Below are 20320 nucleotides of genomic sequence, written 5' to 3'. Positions count from 1 at the left end.
TGTCTCAAAAAAAAAAAAAAAAAGATATGGACAGCCAGATCATGAACCCAAACCGCATGTAACAGGAATAACTAAATCTATAAATCAGGGGTGTCTGATATAAGACACAAGGCCCACCTTTTTATTTAGCTGATCAGCTTTCATTGGTGTTTGTGTGTTAAATGTGTGGCCCAAGACAACTCTTATTCTTCCAAGGTGCGGCAGACAAGAAAAAAGGTTGGACACCCGTGCTATAAATAACGTGGTTTGACACCACATAGACCAGCGCCCTCCAGAGATCCCCAAAGGTGAAGGCTTTCTCTAGACCTAAAAGAAGAAAGCAAGTTGAATTCATCACTTACCTTTTTCTGTCTGTTTCACTGGATTGCTGGCCTTACGAGAATGGTGGTTAACTCTTTCTGCAATTTTAGCGTCTGACTCCAGTTTTAGGATTAAGACTTCCAAGTCTGACATGACACCAACATGTCCAACACAATAAGAAATTTCGACAGGCATGATATTATCTATGTGTATAATTAAAGAGCGTTCGAAGTCCAACAGGGAGAACTCCTCATCGATGGTATGACGCTTCAAACTGAATAAGACTAACTTATTTGTGCAGCCGACAAGGAGGTCTCCTTTCACAGGGCAACAGGAAATGCACAGGGGGGCCTCAGAAAGCGGCATTTCAACAATAGACATCTGGTCTCTGAAGGTTTCCCTGAAAGATGCCTCCACATCATGACCAACCATTCGAATACACACGCGGGCGTTCTCTGTCCTTTTACTTCTCCAGTTCACATACGCCCGTAGAAATGTAGCTTTGTTTTTCTCTTCAATTGCTACCAAATAGTCTCCTAAGGAAATAAGAGTATACTTAGAATCTGTAATTGGAAACACAGCGCCTTACCTCACTGCCATGAAATCAAGCTATTCGTGAATTCTACCACAAACGGTTGAATGAAAGACTCAATAGAACAAAACTCTAAAGTAAGAAAATCTTAGTTGTATTTTTAACCAACCTTAGGCATCGAGTTCTGAAATACAATCTCCTCCCATCTCTCCATTTTAGTGGCTTAATTATCCATGTCACCTAGAAATTTTACATTTTATTCCTTATATTAGCTCTAAGCGTTTACTGCAGCTCTAAATCTACAGCTCCAACAAAGCTCAACTGACAAAGAGTTCAGCAGTATTAGGGTGACCCTGGAATGAAGTATAAATTAAGGAATTCTGAGATTAATGGAACTTATACTCTAACCCTTCTTTCCACAAAAGTCACAACTCTGGAAAATAAGACAAAGCTGGAAATATGAAATAAAATGTAAATCCAAATTAATTCTCCCTTATTTGTTGATTGTGTGAGCTTTCTTCTTTTATTGGTTTCTGGGGTTTTTTTTTGAGACAGAGTCTCAATTTGCCACCCTTTAGGTAGAGTGCTGTGGGGTCACAGCCCATAGCAACCTCAGACTCTTGGGCTTAAGTGATTCTCTTGCCTCAGCCTCCTAGGTAGCCTGGACTATAGGCGCCCGCCACAATGACTGGCTATTTTTTAGAGATGGGTCTCACTCTTGCTCAGGCTGGTCTTGAACCAGTGAGCTCAGGCAATCCACCCGCCTCAGCCTCCAGAGTGTGAGGATTACAAGTGTGAGCTTTCTCAACTTATACAAGTAACATATATTAATTCTGAGAAGTCAAAACAGTGAAGTGGTAAAGAGAGACGAAATGAAAAGCATAATGACCTCCCCGCTGGAGCCCTAGCCCTGAGGGCCCAATGTTGACACACTGCCTGGTGTGGGCCTTCTACCTCTTCCTCTCACATAAACAAAGATCGCAGAGTGGTATTCTCTTGCCTTTTTTTTTTTTTTTTTACCAAATGGAATCCCACTAAATATATTTAACAATCTGCTACTTTTTAAAATTATCAATAAATCTTCTCGTCCAGATTGCTATGTGGAGTCTAATATCCTTTCTAATATCTGTAAAAGAGCATATATGTAAGTACCATAATTTACTCAACAATTCCCCAATTGATAATCAATTATTTATAGCTTTTTTTTTTTTTTTGCCACTTTGCTTCATATTGTAATAAATAGGTCTATACCTAACCATTTATTTATGGGGGTATCTGTTTTAATGGCATAGATTTCCAAAAGTGAGAATGCTGGGCCCAATGGCAGATGCCTTTTAAATTTTAATAAAGATTGCCAGATAACTACCACAATCAGACAACAGAAATACATGTTGCCAGTGGCGCTGTTTGAACGTACCTGTTTACCCAGATCTTCACCTAGAACTGGCTCTACCTGATGGGGACAACACAGGCTCTGACAGTTCTTATAATTTAGATTTCCCTGACTACTTACAAAGCCAGCCATCTTTTCCTATGCTTATTAGCTATGTCTAGTTTCTCTTCTGCAAATTGTTCGCTTTTTATTAGGTTGTTGATTTGATTTTCAAATCAAGCAATTATAGTTCTTTGAGTTAAAGGGATATTAACCCTCTGTTGGTCATGCATAATATAAACAGTTTTTGGTAGTCTACTGTTCGATTTTGACTTTGCTTATGTAGGGTGACCAGACGTCCCGCTTTTTAACAATTTGTGCCACAGCATTTTTAAAAAGTCCTGATTTTTGGAAAGAATGCACGAACGGGCAGGAGAACAGGAAGGGAACATACGGTTTTCGGCTGCCATTTGGCTATTTCGCCAGAATATGAGTTTTATATTATTTTTGTTAATTTTATAATGTTAAATTGTAATAATAACAAATAATTGTTGAGAAGTTATTATCGAGAACTGCTTATCAAAGTTTGCATTGTTGTCAGGCCCTGCCCCCCCCCCCATATTGTCCCGCTTTACAAATGTTAAAATCTGGTCACCCTATGCTTATGGCATCTCTCTCTTTTTACATGATTGTTACGCAGCCAGATATGTATCTTTTCCTTCTTGGAAAATCTGTAGTGGGTTTTGAAGCCCTACCTACTTTGTCCTCTAACCTCAAAGTTTATAAAAAAAAATACTTTTTAGCTGAATGATTTAAAAAACAAATAAAACCCTGAAAATATTTTGTGCTTGGGTGAAAGACTTTTTTTCCTTTATAAAATACTTTTTAAAATTTTATTTAAAAACAAGACAAAACAAACAAACAAACAAACCCTGGGCTCAGTGCCTGAAGCTCAAGCAGTTAGGGCGCTAGCCACATACACCGGAGGTGGTGGGTTTGAATCCAGCCCAGGCCCGCCAAACAACAATGACAAATGCAACCAAAAAATAGCCAGATGCTGTGGCGAGCGCCTGTAGTCCCAGCTACTTGGGAGGTTGAGGCAAGAGAATCACTTAAGCCCAAGAGTTGGAGGTTGCTGTGAGCTATGACACCACAGCACTCTACCCAGGGCAACATCTTGAGACTCAAGTTTCAAAAAAACAACAAACAAATAAACAAACAAAAAGATCCTGAAAATATTTCCGGCTTGGGTAAAAGACCTACAAAGCCCTTTTCTTCCTTTATAAAATACTTTTTAAAATTTTATTTTCAATACATTTAGGGGGTACAAATGGATTTTTGTTACACTGATGAATTGTCTAAGGGAAGAAATCTAAGCTTTCGGTGTACCTGTGACCTCAATAGTGTACACTGTACTCAAAGAGGAAGTTTTCATCCTCAACCCCTCTCTTCCTCCTTTTGAGTCTCTAACATTCATTACATCACTCTGAATGACCACACATACTCACTGCTTAGCTACCACTTATAAGTGAGCACATGCGATGTTTGGTTGTTTTGTTTGCAAAGCATTTATAGTAAACATAAACGTCTGCTATATGATTCCACTTTTGACAGGGGGAGATCTGTTACAGAGGACGACACTGAGCATTGAGAGCAGGAATCCCCATGCTCCAGTTACTGTGAATGAGAGGAAGGGGACCAAAGGGAAAGCTGAGAAGTGGGAAACAAGTCATCTGAACATCAGCATAGCCGGGAGTTAGCCCTATTTGTGTTCAATTATGTGAGGATTAATAGAAGCTGTACCCAGGGGCTGAAGTCCAAATGCTGTACTGAAAGTTACCCTTGAACTATATGATCCATTAGGCTAAGGCCAACAACCCACATGACTCCTGAGCTTTAAGGCAGCCAAGCGGATTATAAAACCTTCTTTGTTCTTCTAAGCCTCACTGAGGTTACCATGCTACTCCTGGCATGTACACTGCACCCAGTGTAGCTCTAGACCAATGGTTCTCAATTTTGGCTAAACATTTAACTCATCCCAAGGCTGGCCTCAATCCAGGGGAACATACTGTGTCTATGAGCGTATGACCTAGGCATGGGGACTTTTCTAATGTTTCCCAGGTGATTCTTATGTACAGGTAGTAGCCATCTCTGGATTTCAGGAATCATCACTGCTGACAGCAAGAAAGCTAGAGGTTTATGTAATGCCTGCCGCTTAAAATTCTAGAGCAAACAAGCCTTTGGAAGAATGGGGCAAATCATGTAAACATGGTCTGTGTGTGTGTCCATCTCCTCGTGTCTCTCTTTCCTGCATTCATGTACAAGCTGAAACTGGTAAATTTGCCACTCAACAGAACTCAAAGGCAAGAACTCCTATTTCTAAAAGGGGAGGGATAGAGAAATCTACCAATATTGTAAAAGGCATTACCATTTACAATGGATTTTATAAGAAAAACCAGAAGCAGAATCTTCCCGTTGAAAAGGAATTTACAGACCTAATGTGTGGTTTTCAAACAGGTCTGTGAACCAGTGCAGGACCCTGCTGATGTTATCAGACAAAAAGAAAAAACAATGACAACAAAGTAAGGTGCTCAGAAAGCTAACGGGATCCAATGTCTGGTGTTAAGGGTTTTTCTTTTCCCCTTTGATAAATAATGGTGACAACAGAAAGTAAATAATGCAGTAAAGAGTAACACATTTTGTTTTCTCAGAGCACATAAGAGTTATGTTTATACTACACTGTGGTCTACTACTTGTGTGATACTATAATGTCTAAAAAAAAATTCAAGGTATGTATCTTAATTAAAAAATACCTCATTGCTGGCGGCGCCTGTGGCTCAGTGAGTAAGGCGCTGGCCCCATATACCGAGGGTGGCAGGTTCAAACCTGATGCCAGCTAAACTGCAATTAAAAAAAAAAAAAAACAAAACCAGCTGGGCGTTGTGGCGGACACCTGTAGTCCCAGCTCCTGGGAGGCTGAGGCGAGAGAATCGTCTAGGGCCAAGAGCTGGAGGTTGCTGTGAACTGTACGCCGCCATGGCATTCTACCTTTTACTGAGAGTGATAAAGTCAGACTGTCTCTAAAACAAACAAACAAACAAAAAAAACCTCATTGCTGAAAAAGGGTAACAATCATCTGATTCTTCAGTGAGTCATCACCCTTTTGCTGGGGGTAGGTCTTGCCTTGATGAAGGATGCTGACTAGTAAGGGTGGTGTTTGCTGAAGGTTAGGGTGGTTGTAGTAATTTCTTAAAATGAGACAACAAAGTGCCACATCAATTGACTCCTTTCCAAAAGACTTCTGGGCAGCAAGTGATGCTATCTGATGGCATTTTGCACGTGATGCTATCTGACGGCATTTTACTCACAGAACAATTCTCAAAACGGAAGTCAATCCTCTCAAACCCTGCCACTGCTTTACCAAACTTAAGCAATATTTTAAATTCTTTGTTGAATTTCTTTCTTTTTCTTTTTTTTTTTTTTTTAAGACAGAGCCTTAAGCTGTCCCCCTGGGTAGAGTGCCGTGGCATCACGGCTCACAGCAACCTCCAACTCCTGGGCTCAAGTGAGTCTCCTGCCTCTGCCTCCCAAGTAGCTGGGACTACAGGCACCTGCCACAACACCTGGCTATTTTTTGGTTGCAGCCATCATTGATTGGTGGGCCTGGACTGGATTCGAACCTGCCAGCTCAGGTGTATGTGGCTGGTGCCTTAGCCGCTTGAGCCACAGGCGCCGAGCCTCTTTGTTGAATTTCAACAACTTTCATACTATCTTCACCAGTTTCTTTGAAGCCACTTTCTCTGTTCATCCCTAAGATGCAATTCTGCAACTACTCAAGTTTTATCATGAGATTGCAGCAATTCGGTCCTATCTTCAGGATCCACTTCTAGTTCTCTTGCTATTTCCATCATATCTGCAGTTAGTTCCTCCACTGAAGCCTTGACCGCCTCAAAGTTATCCATGAGGATCGGAATCAACTTCTTCGAAACTCCTGTCACACTGTTGTTTGACCTCCCATGGAACACAAATGTTTTTAATGGCATCTAGGATGGCGAATCCTTTCCAGAATGTTTACAATGTATTTTGCCCAGATCCATCAGAGGAAATCACTATCTGTGGCAGTATATAGCCTTACAACCTGTACATTTTAAATAGCAAGACTTAGAAGTCAGGATTACTCCTTGATCTATGGGCTACAGAATGGATGCTATGTTAGCAAGCTTAAAACAAGTCATCTACTTATACATCTCCATCAGAGCTCTTGGGTGACCAAGTACATTGTCAATGAGCAGTAACATTTGGAAAGGAACAGCTTTTTCTGAGCTGTCTCAACAATGGGCTGAAAATATTCAGAAAACCATGCTGTAAACAGGCATGCTATCACCCCTGCTTCCACTTACAGAGCACGGGCAGAGTAGATTTAGCATAATTTTTAAGGGCACTAGGATTTTTGGAATGGTAAATAACCACTAGCTTCAATTTAAAGTCACCAGCTGCATTAGTCCCTAACAAGATTCAGCCTGTCCTTTGAACTTTTAAAACCAGGCATTGACTTCTCCTTTCTACATATGAAAATTCTAGATGCCATCTTCTTCCAATAGAAGGCTATATGGGCGCAACTGAAAACTTAGTGTAGTCACCTTCATTGATCTTAGCTAGATCCTCTGGATCACTTGTTGCAGTTTCAACTTTCTGCTTCACCTTGCATTTTTCCAGAGCCAACCTCTGCTGGCTTCAAACTTTTCTTCCGCAGGTTCTTCACCTCTCTTAGTCTTCAAAGAACTGAAGAGAGTCAGGGCCTTACTCTGGATTAGACTTTGGTTTAAGAGAATATTGTGCCTGGTCTGATCTTCTATCTAGACCACTAAAACTTTCTCCACATCAGCAATAAGGCTGCTTCACTTTTGTGTCATTCATGTGTTCAATGGAGTAGCACTTCAAATTTCAAGAAATGTTCCTTTGTACTCGTGACTTGGCTAAGTGTTTTGTGCAAGAGGCCTAGCTTTTTTCAGCCTATTTCAGCTTTCCACAATAAGCTTCCTCAATAAGCGTAATCTTTCTAGGTTTTGATTTAAAGTGAGAGATCTGCAACTCTTCCTTTCACTCGAACACTAAGAGGCCACTATAGGATTATTAAGTGGCCTTATTTCAATACTGTTGTGTCTCAGGGAATAGGGAAGCCCCAGGAGAGAAGGAGAGAGAGGGAGAAAGAGAGGGAGAGTGAGGGGGAGAAAGGGAGGGAGGAAGGGAGAGAAAGAGGGGGGGGAGGCAGGTGGAAGGGGAGGAGGGGAGAGAGAGAGAGAGAGATAGATAAATGGGAAACTACTCACCAGTGGAGCAGTTAAAACATACTCAACATTTTAATGATTAAGTTCCAGGTCATACATGGATGTGGTTCTTGAGACCCCCAAACAATTATAATAGTAATATCAAAGATCATTGATCACAAATCACCATAACAGATATAATAATTAAAAAGTTTGAAATACTAAAGGTATTAACAAAATGTGACAGAGACATGAGGTGAGCAAATGCTGCAAGAAAAATGTCACTGATAAACTTGTTCAATGTAAAGTTGCCACAAAACTGCAACGTGTAAAAAGACACAATTTATTTGCCAAATGCAATAAAGCAAAACATACTAAAACAAGGCTTGCCTAACATATATCTTTACCTGACAAAATGACCCCACGGTTACTCCACAGTTCTTAAATCATCCACAAAAGTCCAATGTCCAGAAATTACTGATAAAGTAATTCAACTTACTTTCCTTTTTAAACAGAAACTGAGACCCAACGGTTTCTATAAACTCACACTGAATCAGCTGCAGCATAGGGATTAGATGCAAATTTCCAATCCTTCACGTTCAAGTTCTGTTCTTCCTGAGCCATCAACTTTTCCAGATCAAATACAGCACTTTACACCCCTCTTTTAAAGTACAGGTCAAAATTAAGTGTTATAGATAGTTAAAAGAACCCTAGAGTGAATTTTTTTGTAATCTGAAAAACATTTATCTTTAAATGTCTAGAACAGGGATACACCTACAAAGTACCCCGGTGCTACTTCACATTTCTGGTGGAAAAGCATAGTGACTGCTCCTACAGCTAAGAAGGGGTCTGGGGTCTAAGACCGGAGTTCTAATTACATACTGTATATTTAAAAAGCAGGATCTAATGTGAGCATCTACTAGAAATAGATGGAGATATAGACGTAAAAGGACTGGGTCTTGTAATCCTAACACTTTGGAAGGCTTAGGTGGGAGGATCATTTGAGACCAGCCTGTGTAGAAAACGAAGACTCTGCCTCTACAAAAAATAGAAAAATCAGCCGGCGCGGTGGCAGGAGCCACGAGTCCCAACTATTCGTTGGGAGGCTGAGGCAGGATGATCTCTTGAACCCAGGAGTCTGCGACTGCAGTGTGCTATGATGACCCGACTGCATCCTAGAGAAACTCTTTCTCAACAAATTAAAAAAAAAAAAAAAACACCAAAAACTGGTCACGAGTGGAGGTAAACTGTTAAAGCTGGGAGAATGTTGGGGTTCAGGATACAGTTCTCCCTTACTTCTACTTTTATATGTGTTTTGACATTTTCTATACTACCAGAGTTGTGTCTGTGTCCGTGTCCTGTTATTTTGGTTTTTTTTTTGGTCTAGAATGAATGGAATCCAGCTACAGGTCTTTCCAGCAAGGACTAAGAATGAGGAGGAGCATTCAGCGACCCGCCCCGCAAGAAGCAGGCTCACGCCTTTGGTTGCCGAGCCACCAGCACCGCTCAGCGCACCTTAAGTAATCAGTGGCCAGACCCAACCAGACCACTCGGCAAGTTCCGGGATGCACGAAGCCCCTTCCCCAGTTACAGCAGCAGCAAGGACACTCGGTCCACTAGGGAGGAGGCCCCGAGCCGGGGGGCCGTGGCTCCCTGGCCCTCCCGGCTTACTCACCCGCCTCGCTGTAAGCCATGCGCAACACTCGGCCCAGAGTGGAGAAGGAGCATCTCGGCTGGCACAGCTCCTGGCCCGCCACAGCGAACGCCTCCACCTTGCAGCCCGCCGCCACGAAAAGCGCGTCGCGGCCTCCTCCGCAGAAACGCTCGGGTTCCAGCTTGCAGGGCACCACCTGCTGCGATCCGAACGGGTGCAGGTTGTACAGCTGCACCATCCTGGCTGCCGGCTGTGGGCCACCCGCCCCGCGGGGCACCCAAAGTCCGGGTGCCTGCCGCCGAGGACTTCCGCTCGCGAGTCTGCGGAGCCCAGTCATGTGAACGCCAGCCGGCCCCGCCTGCGGCTCCGCTTCTTAAAGAGGCCGCCGCCAGCCGCGGTGGGCGGTGTAGGGTGCTCACGCCTGCCTGGCCCCGCCCCGCCCCGCCCCCTCCTCCACACACTCTCGATCCCCCGCCCCGCCCCGCCCGTGCTTATGCCGGGCGGGGCTCTTGGCCTCTTATCCTCGGCTCTGCCCCACAGAACCCGTTACCGCTCGGCGCTCGGCGCGTGCCGGTATTGCTATGTCCCTTTATCTTTTCACGTTATTTACTGCTTTGCGCCAGACAGGATGTTTTGGTGCTTGAGTATGTTTTAACGTTTGATCCCCTGCTATCTTGTACCATGCTTCGGGGGCACTACTCTTCCTGGTAGCCTATGAGCTTTGGAGAATGGGGCTCCAAAAACTGAAATGGACGCGGCTCAACTCGGGGCTAAACACACCGGAAGAGTTGCTCGAAAATACTGAAAATTGTAGAATGATTTAGTTGGAAAGAGCAACACCTTGAACTTGCTTGGCAAAAAGATATTTGTTGGATGAAACAATAGCAGACGTTATCTAGTAGGCATTTGACATTAGTTTTAGCCCCCAGAAAAGAAGGACTAGGAGGGAAATCCTGGTCCTCAGTCCAGTACTCCTAAGACCGCTCTGTAGCCTACATACTACATGTGATCTATTCCTGACATTGATACCAGAATTTTGCTCTTCAGTAGGTTCTTGGCCTCAGTGATAATTTTGCTCTTCAGTAAGTTCTTGGTCTTGGTGATTCAAAGAATGAATCCGTGGACCACAGATCAGTGGTAAGATTTATTCCCAAAAAAGAATATAGAAGTGCCAGAGCTCCTGGCAGAGAGAAAACTCGAGTCAGACTACAAAAGTGCTCTCTCTCCCTCTCTGCCTGTGGGCTCTTTGTCTAGGGGCATATATTGTCGCATAGGGCCCTGGGAACAACATCTGGGACATGTCTGGCCCTCCTTAGTTACATTTAGCAGGACTTGGTAGTTACATTTAGCGTGTCTGGGACATCCTGTCTGGGACATGTCTGGAACATGTCTGGGTCACAAATGAATGGCTACAGTCCCTTTCCTTCTCAGGCCTAGGAAATGGAGCCCCCTGCCCACCCTCCAGCCTGCTGGTTCCGCTACTTGCTGCCACTGCACCAACATAACCACGGCAGAGGCAGCAGGTCCACGCCCCCCAGCTCCACTAGCTGACTGGGATGCCACTTGTCCTGTATCAACATCTCAAAATGAACCTCATGATTATACAGCTCACCTTTTTTTTTTTCTTTGACACATTTAGACGAAGTAGGTACTATAGTGATATAGGACAAGTGATATCCCAGACAGCTTGTGCAGCTGGGAAGTGCCAACCAGCTGCCTCCGCCTTGGCAATGTTGGTGTGGTGGCAGTAAGCGCAGAACCAGTAGGCTGGAGGGTGGGCAGGGGGTTCCCATTTCCTAGGCCTGGGACTAAAAGGAATTGTAGCCGTTCATTTGCAACCCAGAGAGATGTCCCAGACATGCTAAATGTAACATGTTGTTCTAGACAGACAGATGCCCCAGATGCGCTACATGTAACATGTTGTTCCAGACAGACAGATGTCCCAGACAGGCTAAATGTAAGTACCAAGGGCCAGACATAGCCCAAACACAATGTCCCAGACATGATGTTCCAGACATGCTAAACTAAATGCAACTATCTAGCCCGCTAAACTAGCAAGGGCCCCATGTGACTATATAGACCCCTAGACAAAGAGCCTACAGACAGACAGAGAACCGAGAGGGAGAGAGAACACTTTTCTCTCCTGACTCGAGTTTTCTCTCTCTGCCAGGAGCTCTGGCGCTTCTGTATTCTTTTCTGTAAATAAATCCTGTCTTACCACTGATCTGTTGTTCACGGATTCATTCTTCAAATCACTGAGACCAAGAACCTACTGAAGAGCAAAATTCCGGTATCAATAGTAACCGTTTATAATTCCTTTAGAAAATATACACATGTAAGTATGGATTGGGGGATGCTGTTTTATTTCAGCACACAAAGACATAGTGAAAAGAGAACATTTTACTCCAATTTCCAGTTTAGTCACCCTTCTGAGCCTTTTATTTCAAGAGTTTTGAAATTAGATGCAATTCAAGAGAAACTTGTCTCCATTTCCTATGCTCTTCAGGTGAATAGAGTACCCTTAAATAATAGCCTTCCTTCGGCCAATGAATAGGGACTCTGGGAGACAACAGTTCACCATACTCAGTGAGACAGAGAAGTGAACAAGGAGGTAGCTCCAATCAGTAACTAGGGCTGCAGAAATCACAGAAGCCTCCTACAGAAAACAGACTAACAGTCCACAACTCATTTGTTCTAGATAGAACACCCCTGCTTCCTTTCCACAAATACCTGCTGTATTTTCCTTTTTTGGATTAATTTTCTCCTTGAAGAATGACTTGGATATTGAATTTAATGTAATCTCACCTGCACCAAAAAGTCCATTTTGAAGGAAGAAGTGAAATTTGCTCAGAGCCTGGAATCCCAATTTTTTCTAGAGTCAGCCTCTTCTCCCTTATGACAGTTCCTGCACCTGGCTCATCTAAGAGTCTCTGTGAAGAGTCAAGCTACCCAAGGGGTGGGGGTGTGTTTGGTTTCCTTGTCTTATCAAGAGCTGTGAACAGGAGCTGCTCACTTGTATTCCCGTTAGAAATGAAGGGGAGGCAGTGGAGTACTCTTGTTTCCTTATAGGAGGCCGTATTTGTTTGCAACGGCTGCCATAACAAAATATCACAGACAGGCTGACTTAAACATTTTATTTTCATAGCTCTGGAGGCTGAATTTTTTTTTTTTTTTTTTTTTGAGGGCTCTCTGGCTTACAGATAGGTGGTGATATTCTCACTGGGACCTCACATGGTCTTTCCTCCGTGTGCATCCCTGGTGCCTCTTCTTGTAAAGACACCAGTCATATTAGATTAGGTTCATCCTTAAGGACTCACTTCACCTTAGTTATCTCCATACACAATCACATTCTAAGGTACTGAGGGGTTGGGCTTCAACATATGAATTTGGGATGTGGAACACAATTTAGCCTGTAACAGAGGCTTAGGGATAGCACTTTGATTAGAAAAGGTTATTTTGAGGACTGCTTTAAGTTGTATTTGCTGGGGACACATAGGGGGATTACATGGGTAAAAAGCTCCCTGTAGTTTCTTCTTGGTTCCACCACTGCTGGAGATAGATTCTCCAAAAACGGACAGGAAGCTCTACTCAACCAGCCTAGAAAAGAATGATTCTGGATCCTTGGAGCACTGATTTCTAGTCCCATCTGTGAGACACCTCAGGAAAGCTACACTGATTTTATAGAGTACATTGAGAAAGTCATTCACAAAATGTCATTTACTTCTAGTTTTTTATTACTATATATCCTCAGAGCAATTTTTAGAAAAGTCACAAAAACAAAACAGGGATAGAGTGTAGGAATTCCCAAAAGGTAGCTGACCGCTATTTGAGTAGTCGGCTCCATTGTCTTTGCTAAAGGGACAAAAAAAAAGAGTCCCTGAAAGATTTTTTTTTTAAGATTAGGTTGGTGGAAGTCTATACTTTCAGGGATGCTGTCTACAGCCTATTACTAGAGAAGCTTCTCTGAATGTGCAGAGCACAGGAACCCACGAGGGGAGGCGCAGGGTTCTCCCTGAGTGGGAAGCTAGCTCTTGGTGTGTTTTGCTACAAGTGCCACTTCCCACTCATGATCCTCCTCCTCCTCCTCTGAAGGAGTAAGAGGGACAGAGCATAGTCTGAGTGGTAAAAAGGAAAAAAAAAGAAAAAAATTAGGTTGGTGGTATGAGTGTGCTTTCTAAAAATGTGCCTTTTTCAGAGCAACAGGTGAAGTGGTTCCCTGGGCTCTAAGCACCACCAGCAGGGCTGGCAGAGAGGTCCAAGGCATCTGGGGGAAATCAAGCCCCTGCATGGAGCTGTGTAGCCCCCAGCCCTCAGATAGAGTACTGGGGGGAGTATAAAGCGAACTGCACCTCCCCAAAGCCCTCTTTATCTCTTCCTTTTCCCTAGCCTCCTCTTCTGGGGGCACAGGCAGGCCAGTCCTGTTGTTTTACTATCTTGCTGCATTTAGAGGGGATCTCACATTTGCCTTTGACTTAAGATCTCCCGCTTCACAAAACTAATGCTCTCCTCTTAATCCTCGGCAGCTTTGTGAATCGCTCTGTTTACTAGCTTCTGATATTCCACTCTCCAGATTGTTCTTTTATCTCCTTTGTTGCATCTTACCCCTCCTTTTTCTGAACTTGAAAATCAGAAGTCAAAGACATGTAAAGGTCATTGGAAATCAAGAAGGGGAGGAAGAGCAGGAAAGGGTAAAAATTACCCTTTTTATATCCAATACATATACAACATACAATGTCAAGTACAATGAACATTATTTGGGTGATGTGTACACTAAAAGCCCCAACTTAACGATTATGAAAAGTATTCATGAAATCAAAACATTTGTACACCCTTAATATTTTGAAATAAAAATAAATAAAATAAAATTAGATGTTCTTGGACATGTTCTATCTATATTTACTCTTTCAGTGAAACCAACCAAATCACATAGCTTTAAAAATTATCTAAATGCTAATACCCCCCAATTTAATCTGTAAGGTCTTCAGCTTCTCCCCTGAGCTCTGACCTTGAATATCAAACTGCCACTTTAATATCTCCACTGCCTAACAGTCACTTTCAGATGTCAGATTCCCAAACAGGAACTTCTCAATCCTTCACCCACAACTTCTACCTTTTATCTTCCTGAACTAGGTAATTAGCACCAGTCTCTTAGGCCAAGAGCCCAGGAATATCACTGACCCATCTTTCTCTACCACACCCCACATCCACATCCATCAGCAAGTCCTGTCAACTCTGCCTTTAGAATATATCCAGAATCTATTTTCCACCATTTCACTACTACCGTCCAGTCCAAGTTACCCTCATTTCTTGCCTAAGCAAAAGCTGCCTAACTAGTTTCCCTGCTCCACCACGTCCCTCTATAGTCTGTTCTCAGTAGAGCAGCCAGAGACCTTTTTAAGAAGCACGGCACTTCCTCTTCCCTTCTCTTCTCTTTCCAGTACTCACCAATTTGTCTTAAAACCATTAGGTGGGGCAGAGTAATGTAAGACCGACGTGTTGGAGAGAAGAGGAGGCTGTGAAAAGCAGAAAAGTCAGATCCCAAGTGGGATGGAACGGGCATCCAGAAAGGGATGGTACAGCCTACTCTGGGGAGTCAGCACCCAAGACGGGTGAAGAAGGCATCCCAATGGTGGGCTACTTAGCATGGTGTGTTACAGCCAAATTACATGTAGTTGAGGAGAGTTCAACTGCATATAACTGAGGGATGAGGAGGGAATCCACAGGTGGGGTGGACTGGTGTGAGGTGTTAGAGCCTGAGCAAGGTGAGAACATCCCTGTAGGGGGAAGCTTGGTGCCTCCTGAAGGTAATGAGTTCTCTCTCCATGAGAACTGCCTGTTAAAAAGACTCTTCCTTCTTCTCTCTCTTGCTTCCTTCCTCCTGCCATGTGATGTCTGCTCCATTTCATCTTCTGCCATGGGTGGAAGCTTCCTGAGGTCCTCACCAGAAACAGATGCCAATGTCGCGCTTCTTGTACAACCTGCAGAAGCATGAGCCAGATAAATCCCTATTTCTTTATAAATTACCAAGCCTCATGTTCCTTTAGAGCAGTGCAAAACAGACACAACACCGAAAATATAATGCCCAGAGAAAAAAAATCACTATACAACTGGATTTCATAAAAATTGAAAACTTCCATTTTTTAAAGGACACTGTTAAGAAAATGAAAAGACAAGCTATAGTTGAGAAGAAAATATTTCCTTGTGTCCAGAAATATATATTAATGGAACTCGCAAAACATTATAACAACAAAAACAACAAAAATGACTGGGCATGGTGGCTCACATTTGTAAACTTTGGGAGGCTGAGTCAGGAGCATTGCTTGAGTTGAGAAGTTCAAGACCAGCCTGAACAAAAATGAGACCTTGTCCCCACAAAAAAATAGAGGAATTATCCAGCTGTGGTGGCACATGCCTGTAGTCCCAGGTTCTTGGGAGGCTAAGGCAAGAGGATTGCTCAAGCCCAGGAGTTTGAGGTTGCAATGAGCTATGATGATGCCACAGCACTTTAACCTGGACAACAAAGCAAGACCCTGTCTTGAAAAAAAAAGATTAAAAATAGGCAAAAGATTTGGACACCGCCACCCTGTTTTTTGTTTTTTCTTTTTTTTTGGCTGGGGCCGGGTTGGAACCCACCACCTCTGATACATAGGGCCAGTGCCCTACTCCTTTGAGCCACAGGCACTGCCCTGGGCATCAGTATTTTTAAGGATTTCAGTATGTAACAGAGTTTGGGAGGCACTCCTTTTCCTGCTTTGCTTATAGCACTGAATATGTAGAAGCCCTTACTCTAAGATGGTGTTTCATTTTCTAACGTGCATAAAACTCTGAAAGAAACGTGTCCTCAAGTTTTGAATAAATTGCACTTTAGACCAATACCGTTAGTCAATAGTGACCTCTGGTGGTCTAATGGAACCTCAAATAAGAATCTAATTTTCTTGGTGCTGGAACACTCAATACAGAAGGGGTCAATGACCGCTCTCCTCACCCGTAGGTCCCTCCCCCAACACACACACATTATCTAGAAGAAGAAAGTGAGACCAACAAAGTAATAAGGTCGATTGATAGCAGTAGCACTGGAACCTGGCTGGTCCACTGAATTGCCCCTCCTCTCAAGGGCATCCAGTGTCATCAACAGCATCCAGGTTTTTTATCCAGTGCCCACATATGACCCTGATTCCTGAAGCTGCCAAAACAACCACCTAACTGATCATGTGAGCCAGAAGCATCTGCAGAGTAATGGTGATCGCTCTCCTCTGGGGGTTTGATTTACCCTAGGGGGGTACTATGTACAAGAAAAAAGTTAACTAGGAATATCTAATGAACCGGGCAAAGGTTAAAGATAACTGTCTCCACCTCCCTAGACTCAGCCAGGAAGAAACAGAACCCTTGAACATACCAATATCAAGCATTGAAATTGCAACAGTAATAAAAGAGCTTCCAACAAAAAAAAGTGCTGGACAAAAAGTTTCACACAAGAATTCTACCAACTCATCAAATAAGAGCTCCAGCCAGTATTGCAGAACTTATTCTAAAACATTGAGAAAGAAGAATCCTCCCTCCTTCTATGAGCAAATATCACCCAGATGTGAAAACCAAGAAAGGACTCAACAAAGAGAGAAAACTATAGAAGAATAAATATTGATGCAAAAATACTCAATAAAATCCTAACACTGAGAATTCAGCTATACAGCAAAAGAAAAAAAAAATCAGGACCAGGTGGGCTTCATCCCAGTGAAGCAAGGCTGGTTCAACATTCACAAATTCATAAACATAAATTCATCACATAAACAAAGGGAAAAGCAAAGACCCTATGATCTTAATAGATACAGAATGGCTTGGCACCTGTGGCTCAAGTGGCTAAGGCACCAGCCACATACACCTGAGCTGGCGGGTTCGCATCCAGTCCGGGCCCGCCAAGCAACAATAATGTCTGCAACCAAAAACAGCCGGGCATCGTGGCGGGTGCTTGTAGTCCCAGTTACTTGGGAGGCAGAGGCAGGAGAATTGCTTGAGCCCAGGAGTTGGAGGTTGCTGTGAGCTGCGACGTCACAGCACTCTACCTAGGGCAATAGCTTGAGGCTCTGTCTAAAAAAAAAAAAAAAATAGATGCAGAAAACGCATTTGAAAAAACCCAGCATCCTTTTTGGATAATAACATTTAAGAAAATAGGCATGAGTGGCACTTTTCTTAGAAAACTGATAAAGGCATTTACAACAAACCCACAGTCAGTAACATATTGAGTGGAGGAAAACTGAAAGCATTTCCACTCAGAACCTGGCAAGGATGTCCACTACCACCAGTACTATTCAACATAGGATCCACCCCTCCACCCTGAGTGACTACAGCAACAGTATGTTATTTTCTTACAATTCCAGATGCTGGAAGTCTGAGATTAGGTGACAGCATGATAGGGTTCTAGTGAGGGTTCTCTTCACCAGCTGTTTATAGACAGCTGCTTTTTTGCAGTGTGCATCTGTGGCCTTCCTCTTCTATGTGTGCGCATACATAGAGATCAAGCTTTCTGGTGTCTCTTCTTATAAGGGCACCAATTCCATTAGGAGGGTCCCACCTTCATGACCTCATCTAATCTTAATTATCTCCTAATTATGCCTCCATCTCCAAATGCAATTATATTGGGGATTAGGGCTTCAACATATGAGTTTGGGGTTGGTGGGAAGGATACAAACATTTAGTCCATAACACCATAATTTCACCATCCAGAGGAAACCATAATGAACATCTGGAATATTTGTTTCTAGACTTTGTTGTACACACACACACATATGCATGCATACACACAAGCACACACTCCATATGTGTGTGTGTATGTTATAGTTGAGCTAATCCAGACTTTCTAATTTTGTACCTTTTCTCTTCCTTAATGCAGTAACATCAGTATTTACCATTAAAGATGTTTTGCAATCATCTTTTCTAATAATTGAATAGCATTTCCTCTTCTATACTAGTAAAAAAAAATTTTTTTTTTGAGACAGAGCCTCAAGCTGTCACCCTTGGTAGAGTGCTGTGGCATCACAGCTCACAGCAACCTCCAACTCCTGGGCTTAAACAATTCTCTTGCCTCAGCCTCCTGAGTAGCTGGGACTATAGGCACCCACCATGACGCCCGGCTATTTTTTGGTTGTAGTTGTCATTGTTGTTTGGCAGGTCTGGGCTGGATTTGAACCCTCCAGCTTTGGTGTATGTGGCCTCTTGAGCTACAGGTGTGGAGCCTATACTAGTCAAAATTTCTTAGTGAACACTAGAGTTTGTAGCAGATCATTAGTTACATGCCGGAATCTCTTCTTTCTTCCATGGTAATAAAATTTTAGGTGGGCACATCACTAACTGAGTTAGTAACTACATTTTCCAGACTCCCTTGCTACAGGAGTGGCCCTATCAACTAAACTCTTGCTAATGGAAAATGAAACAAAAATGACATATACAACTCTGTATCATTTGCTTAAGATCATTATCACAAGTCTTGGACTAATTTTTAATGACTATCAATGGCCTTAATCAGGAAGAAATTCAAACTAGTGTTCATCAGTGTATCCAGAAGTTCCTGGATATAGTGCAAGACAAACAGAATTTTCTTTACCTGTTTTTTTTGTTTGTTTGTTTTTAAGACAGATTCTCACTCTGTTCCCAGGCTACTGTGCCATGGCATCAGCCTAGCTCAAAGCAACCTCCAACTCCTGAGGATAGCCTCAAGCTATCCTCCTGCCTTAGCCTTAGCCTCCCAAGTAGCCAAGACTACAGGCACCAGTCACAACGCGGCAGGTCATTTTTCTATTTTTAGTAGAAAGGGGGTCTAGCTCTTGTTTAGGGTGGTCTTGAATGCCTGAGGTCAAGTGATCCACCCACCTCTGCCTCCCAGGGTGCTAGGATTATAGGGGTGAGTCACCGCACCTGGCTAGATGTTTTTTTTTTTTCCTACTCAAACAATTACAATTATCTTTCAGGAAACCAGAGCAAGTTATCAAAAAGGATGCAGTACAACAAAAAATGCTCTGGTTAAGACACATTTGGTACAACAAAGGTACTGGCAGTAGTTGCTGGATGACATCATCAGGCAGCACAAAAAGCCGACAGAAATTCCTCTAGAGCACTTGGTGTACCTGGAACAGGCCTCTGCTTATATCCATGCACCCATGAAGCAAGCATGAAGAAAAGAACAGGTGAATTGGCTTGAAAATTATCTTGTGTGTGATTCAGCCTAAGGACAGAGTTTCATAAGACATTGAGTTTTGTGGATACAACATTTTCTAAGACTACTCTGCCCAAGTACATGATGATTTTAGTTTTCTGCTCCCAACTTCATTTTTATAAACTTCTCAAGGAAGTTCTAAAATGACTATAGTTTTAGTTTTAAAAAAATGGGTGGTGCCTGTAGCTCAAAGGAGTAGGGCACTGGCCCCATATGCTGGAGGTGGCAAGTTCAAACCCAGCCCTGGCCAAAAACTGCAAAAAAAATAAATAAATAAAATAAATTTTTGATCTTTAACCTGTTAGTGTGGTACCACTTACAGATTCTTTTTTAATGGATTTTTTTTTTTTTTGCTTTTAAAAAAATTTTGTGTGACTTTTAATTTGTGTGTATTTTCAGTTGTTAGATTAAATTGCATGACCTAAAGGAAAATACAGTAATATGAAAATCAGAAAACGAGGATTTCACTTAAAGGCTCTTTGACAACATATACTCTTCAGTGGTGGTGTATGAAAATATGTAATTTTGCTGTTTATTCCAGGACTTTGAACTACCTCAAGGATAGAACTCTAAATCAGCAATATTTATAATGATTCCCCAGCAATTTGGATGAGGATATTTAATAAATAGGTAGAAGGTGGATAATAATATCCTATTTATCCAGTAGTATTGCAGTAGGATCCTTAAATTAATAAGGACTTTTATTTCTTTGGTGTTATTTAATGATTTGGTAGAAGATGGTAGAAGTGGAAATATGATGGGGGCATAGGTCAGTTATGAGGAGTTAAAGCTTGTTGTGTTTAGTTCTGTTTTTGCTTTATTTTGTTTCTAAAATAAAATCCATTAAGGAAGGCTTTTTGCTAATGGCAAGGGACTCCTGGGGTGGGTGGTGGCCAGCAGGACAACCCAACAGCTAAATAACCTCACGAAAACGTATATTGAGCCTTAGGGTTTAGGAAAATATTTACCCTCTTTTTACTGGCCACCT

General features: G+C 42.5%; 1 protein-coding gene and 1 non-coding gene across 2 annotated transcripts in view; one reads left to right on the top strand and one right to left on the bottom strand.

Moving 5' to 3' along the window:
• HPS3 (HPS3, biogenesis of lysosomal organelles complex 2 subunit 1) overlaps positions 1–9431 on the bottom strand; it is a 41860-nt gene extending 32429 nt beyond the window's left edge. The window contains exons 1-2 of the mRNA XM_023513000.1: positions 9147–9431; positions 342–836 (exon numbers count right to left, since the gene is read on the bottom strand). Coding sequence (XP_023368768.1) covers positions 342–836; positions 9147–9363 — 712 coding nt within the window. The 5' untranslated portion in view covers positions 9364–9431. The remainder of the gene's footprint in view (positions 1–341; positions 837–9146) is intronic.
• Positions 9432–13036: 3605 nt separating this feature from the next.
• On the top strand, positions 13037–13249 carry LOC111725159. The gene has a single exon (XR_002773291.1). It is a non-coding gene; the product is annotated as a small nucleolar RNA U3 (small nucleolar RNA).
• The last annotated feature ends 7071 nt before the right edge of the window (positions 13250–20320 follow it).

Source organism: Otolemur garnettii, unplaced genomic scaffold (genome assembly GCF_000181295.1).
Source record: "Otolemur garnettii isolate 467f Iridium unplaced genomic scaffold, OtoGar3 scaffold00032, whole genome shotgun sequence".
NCBI classification, from domain to species: Eukaryota; Metazoa; Chordata; class Mammalia; order Primates; family Galagidae; genus Otolemur; species Otolemur garnettii.
Note: the sequence above shows the minus strand (reverse complement) of the source record. Positions and strands in the feature narration are given on the sequence as shown.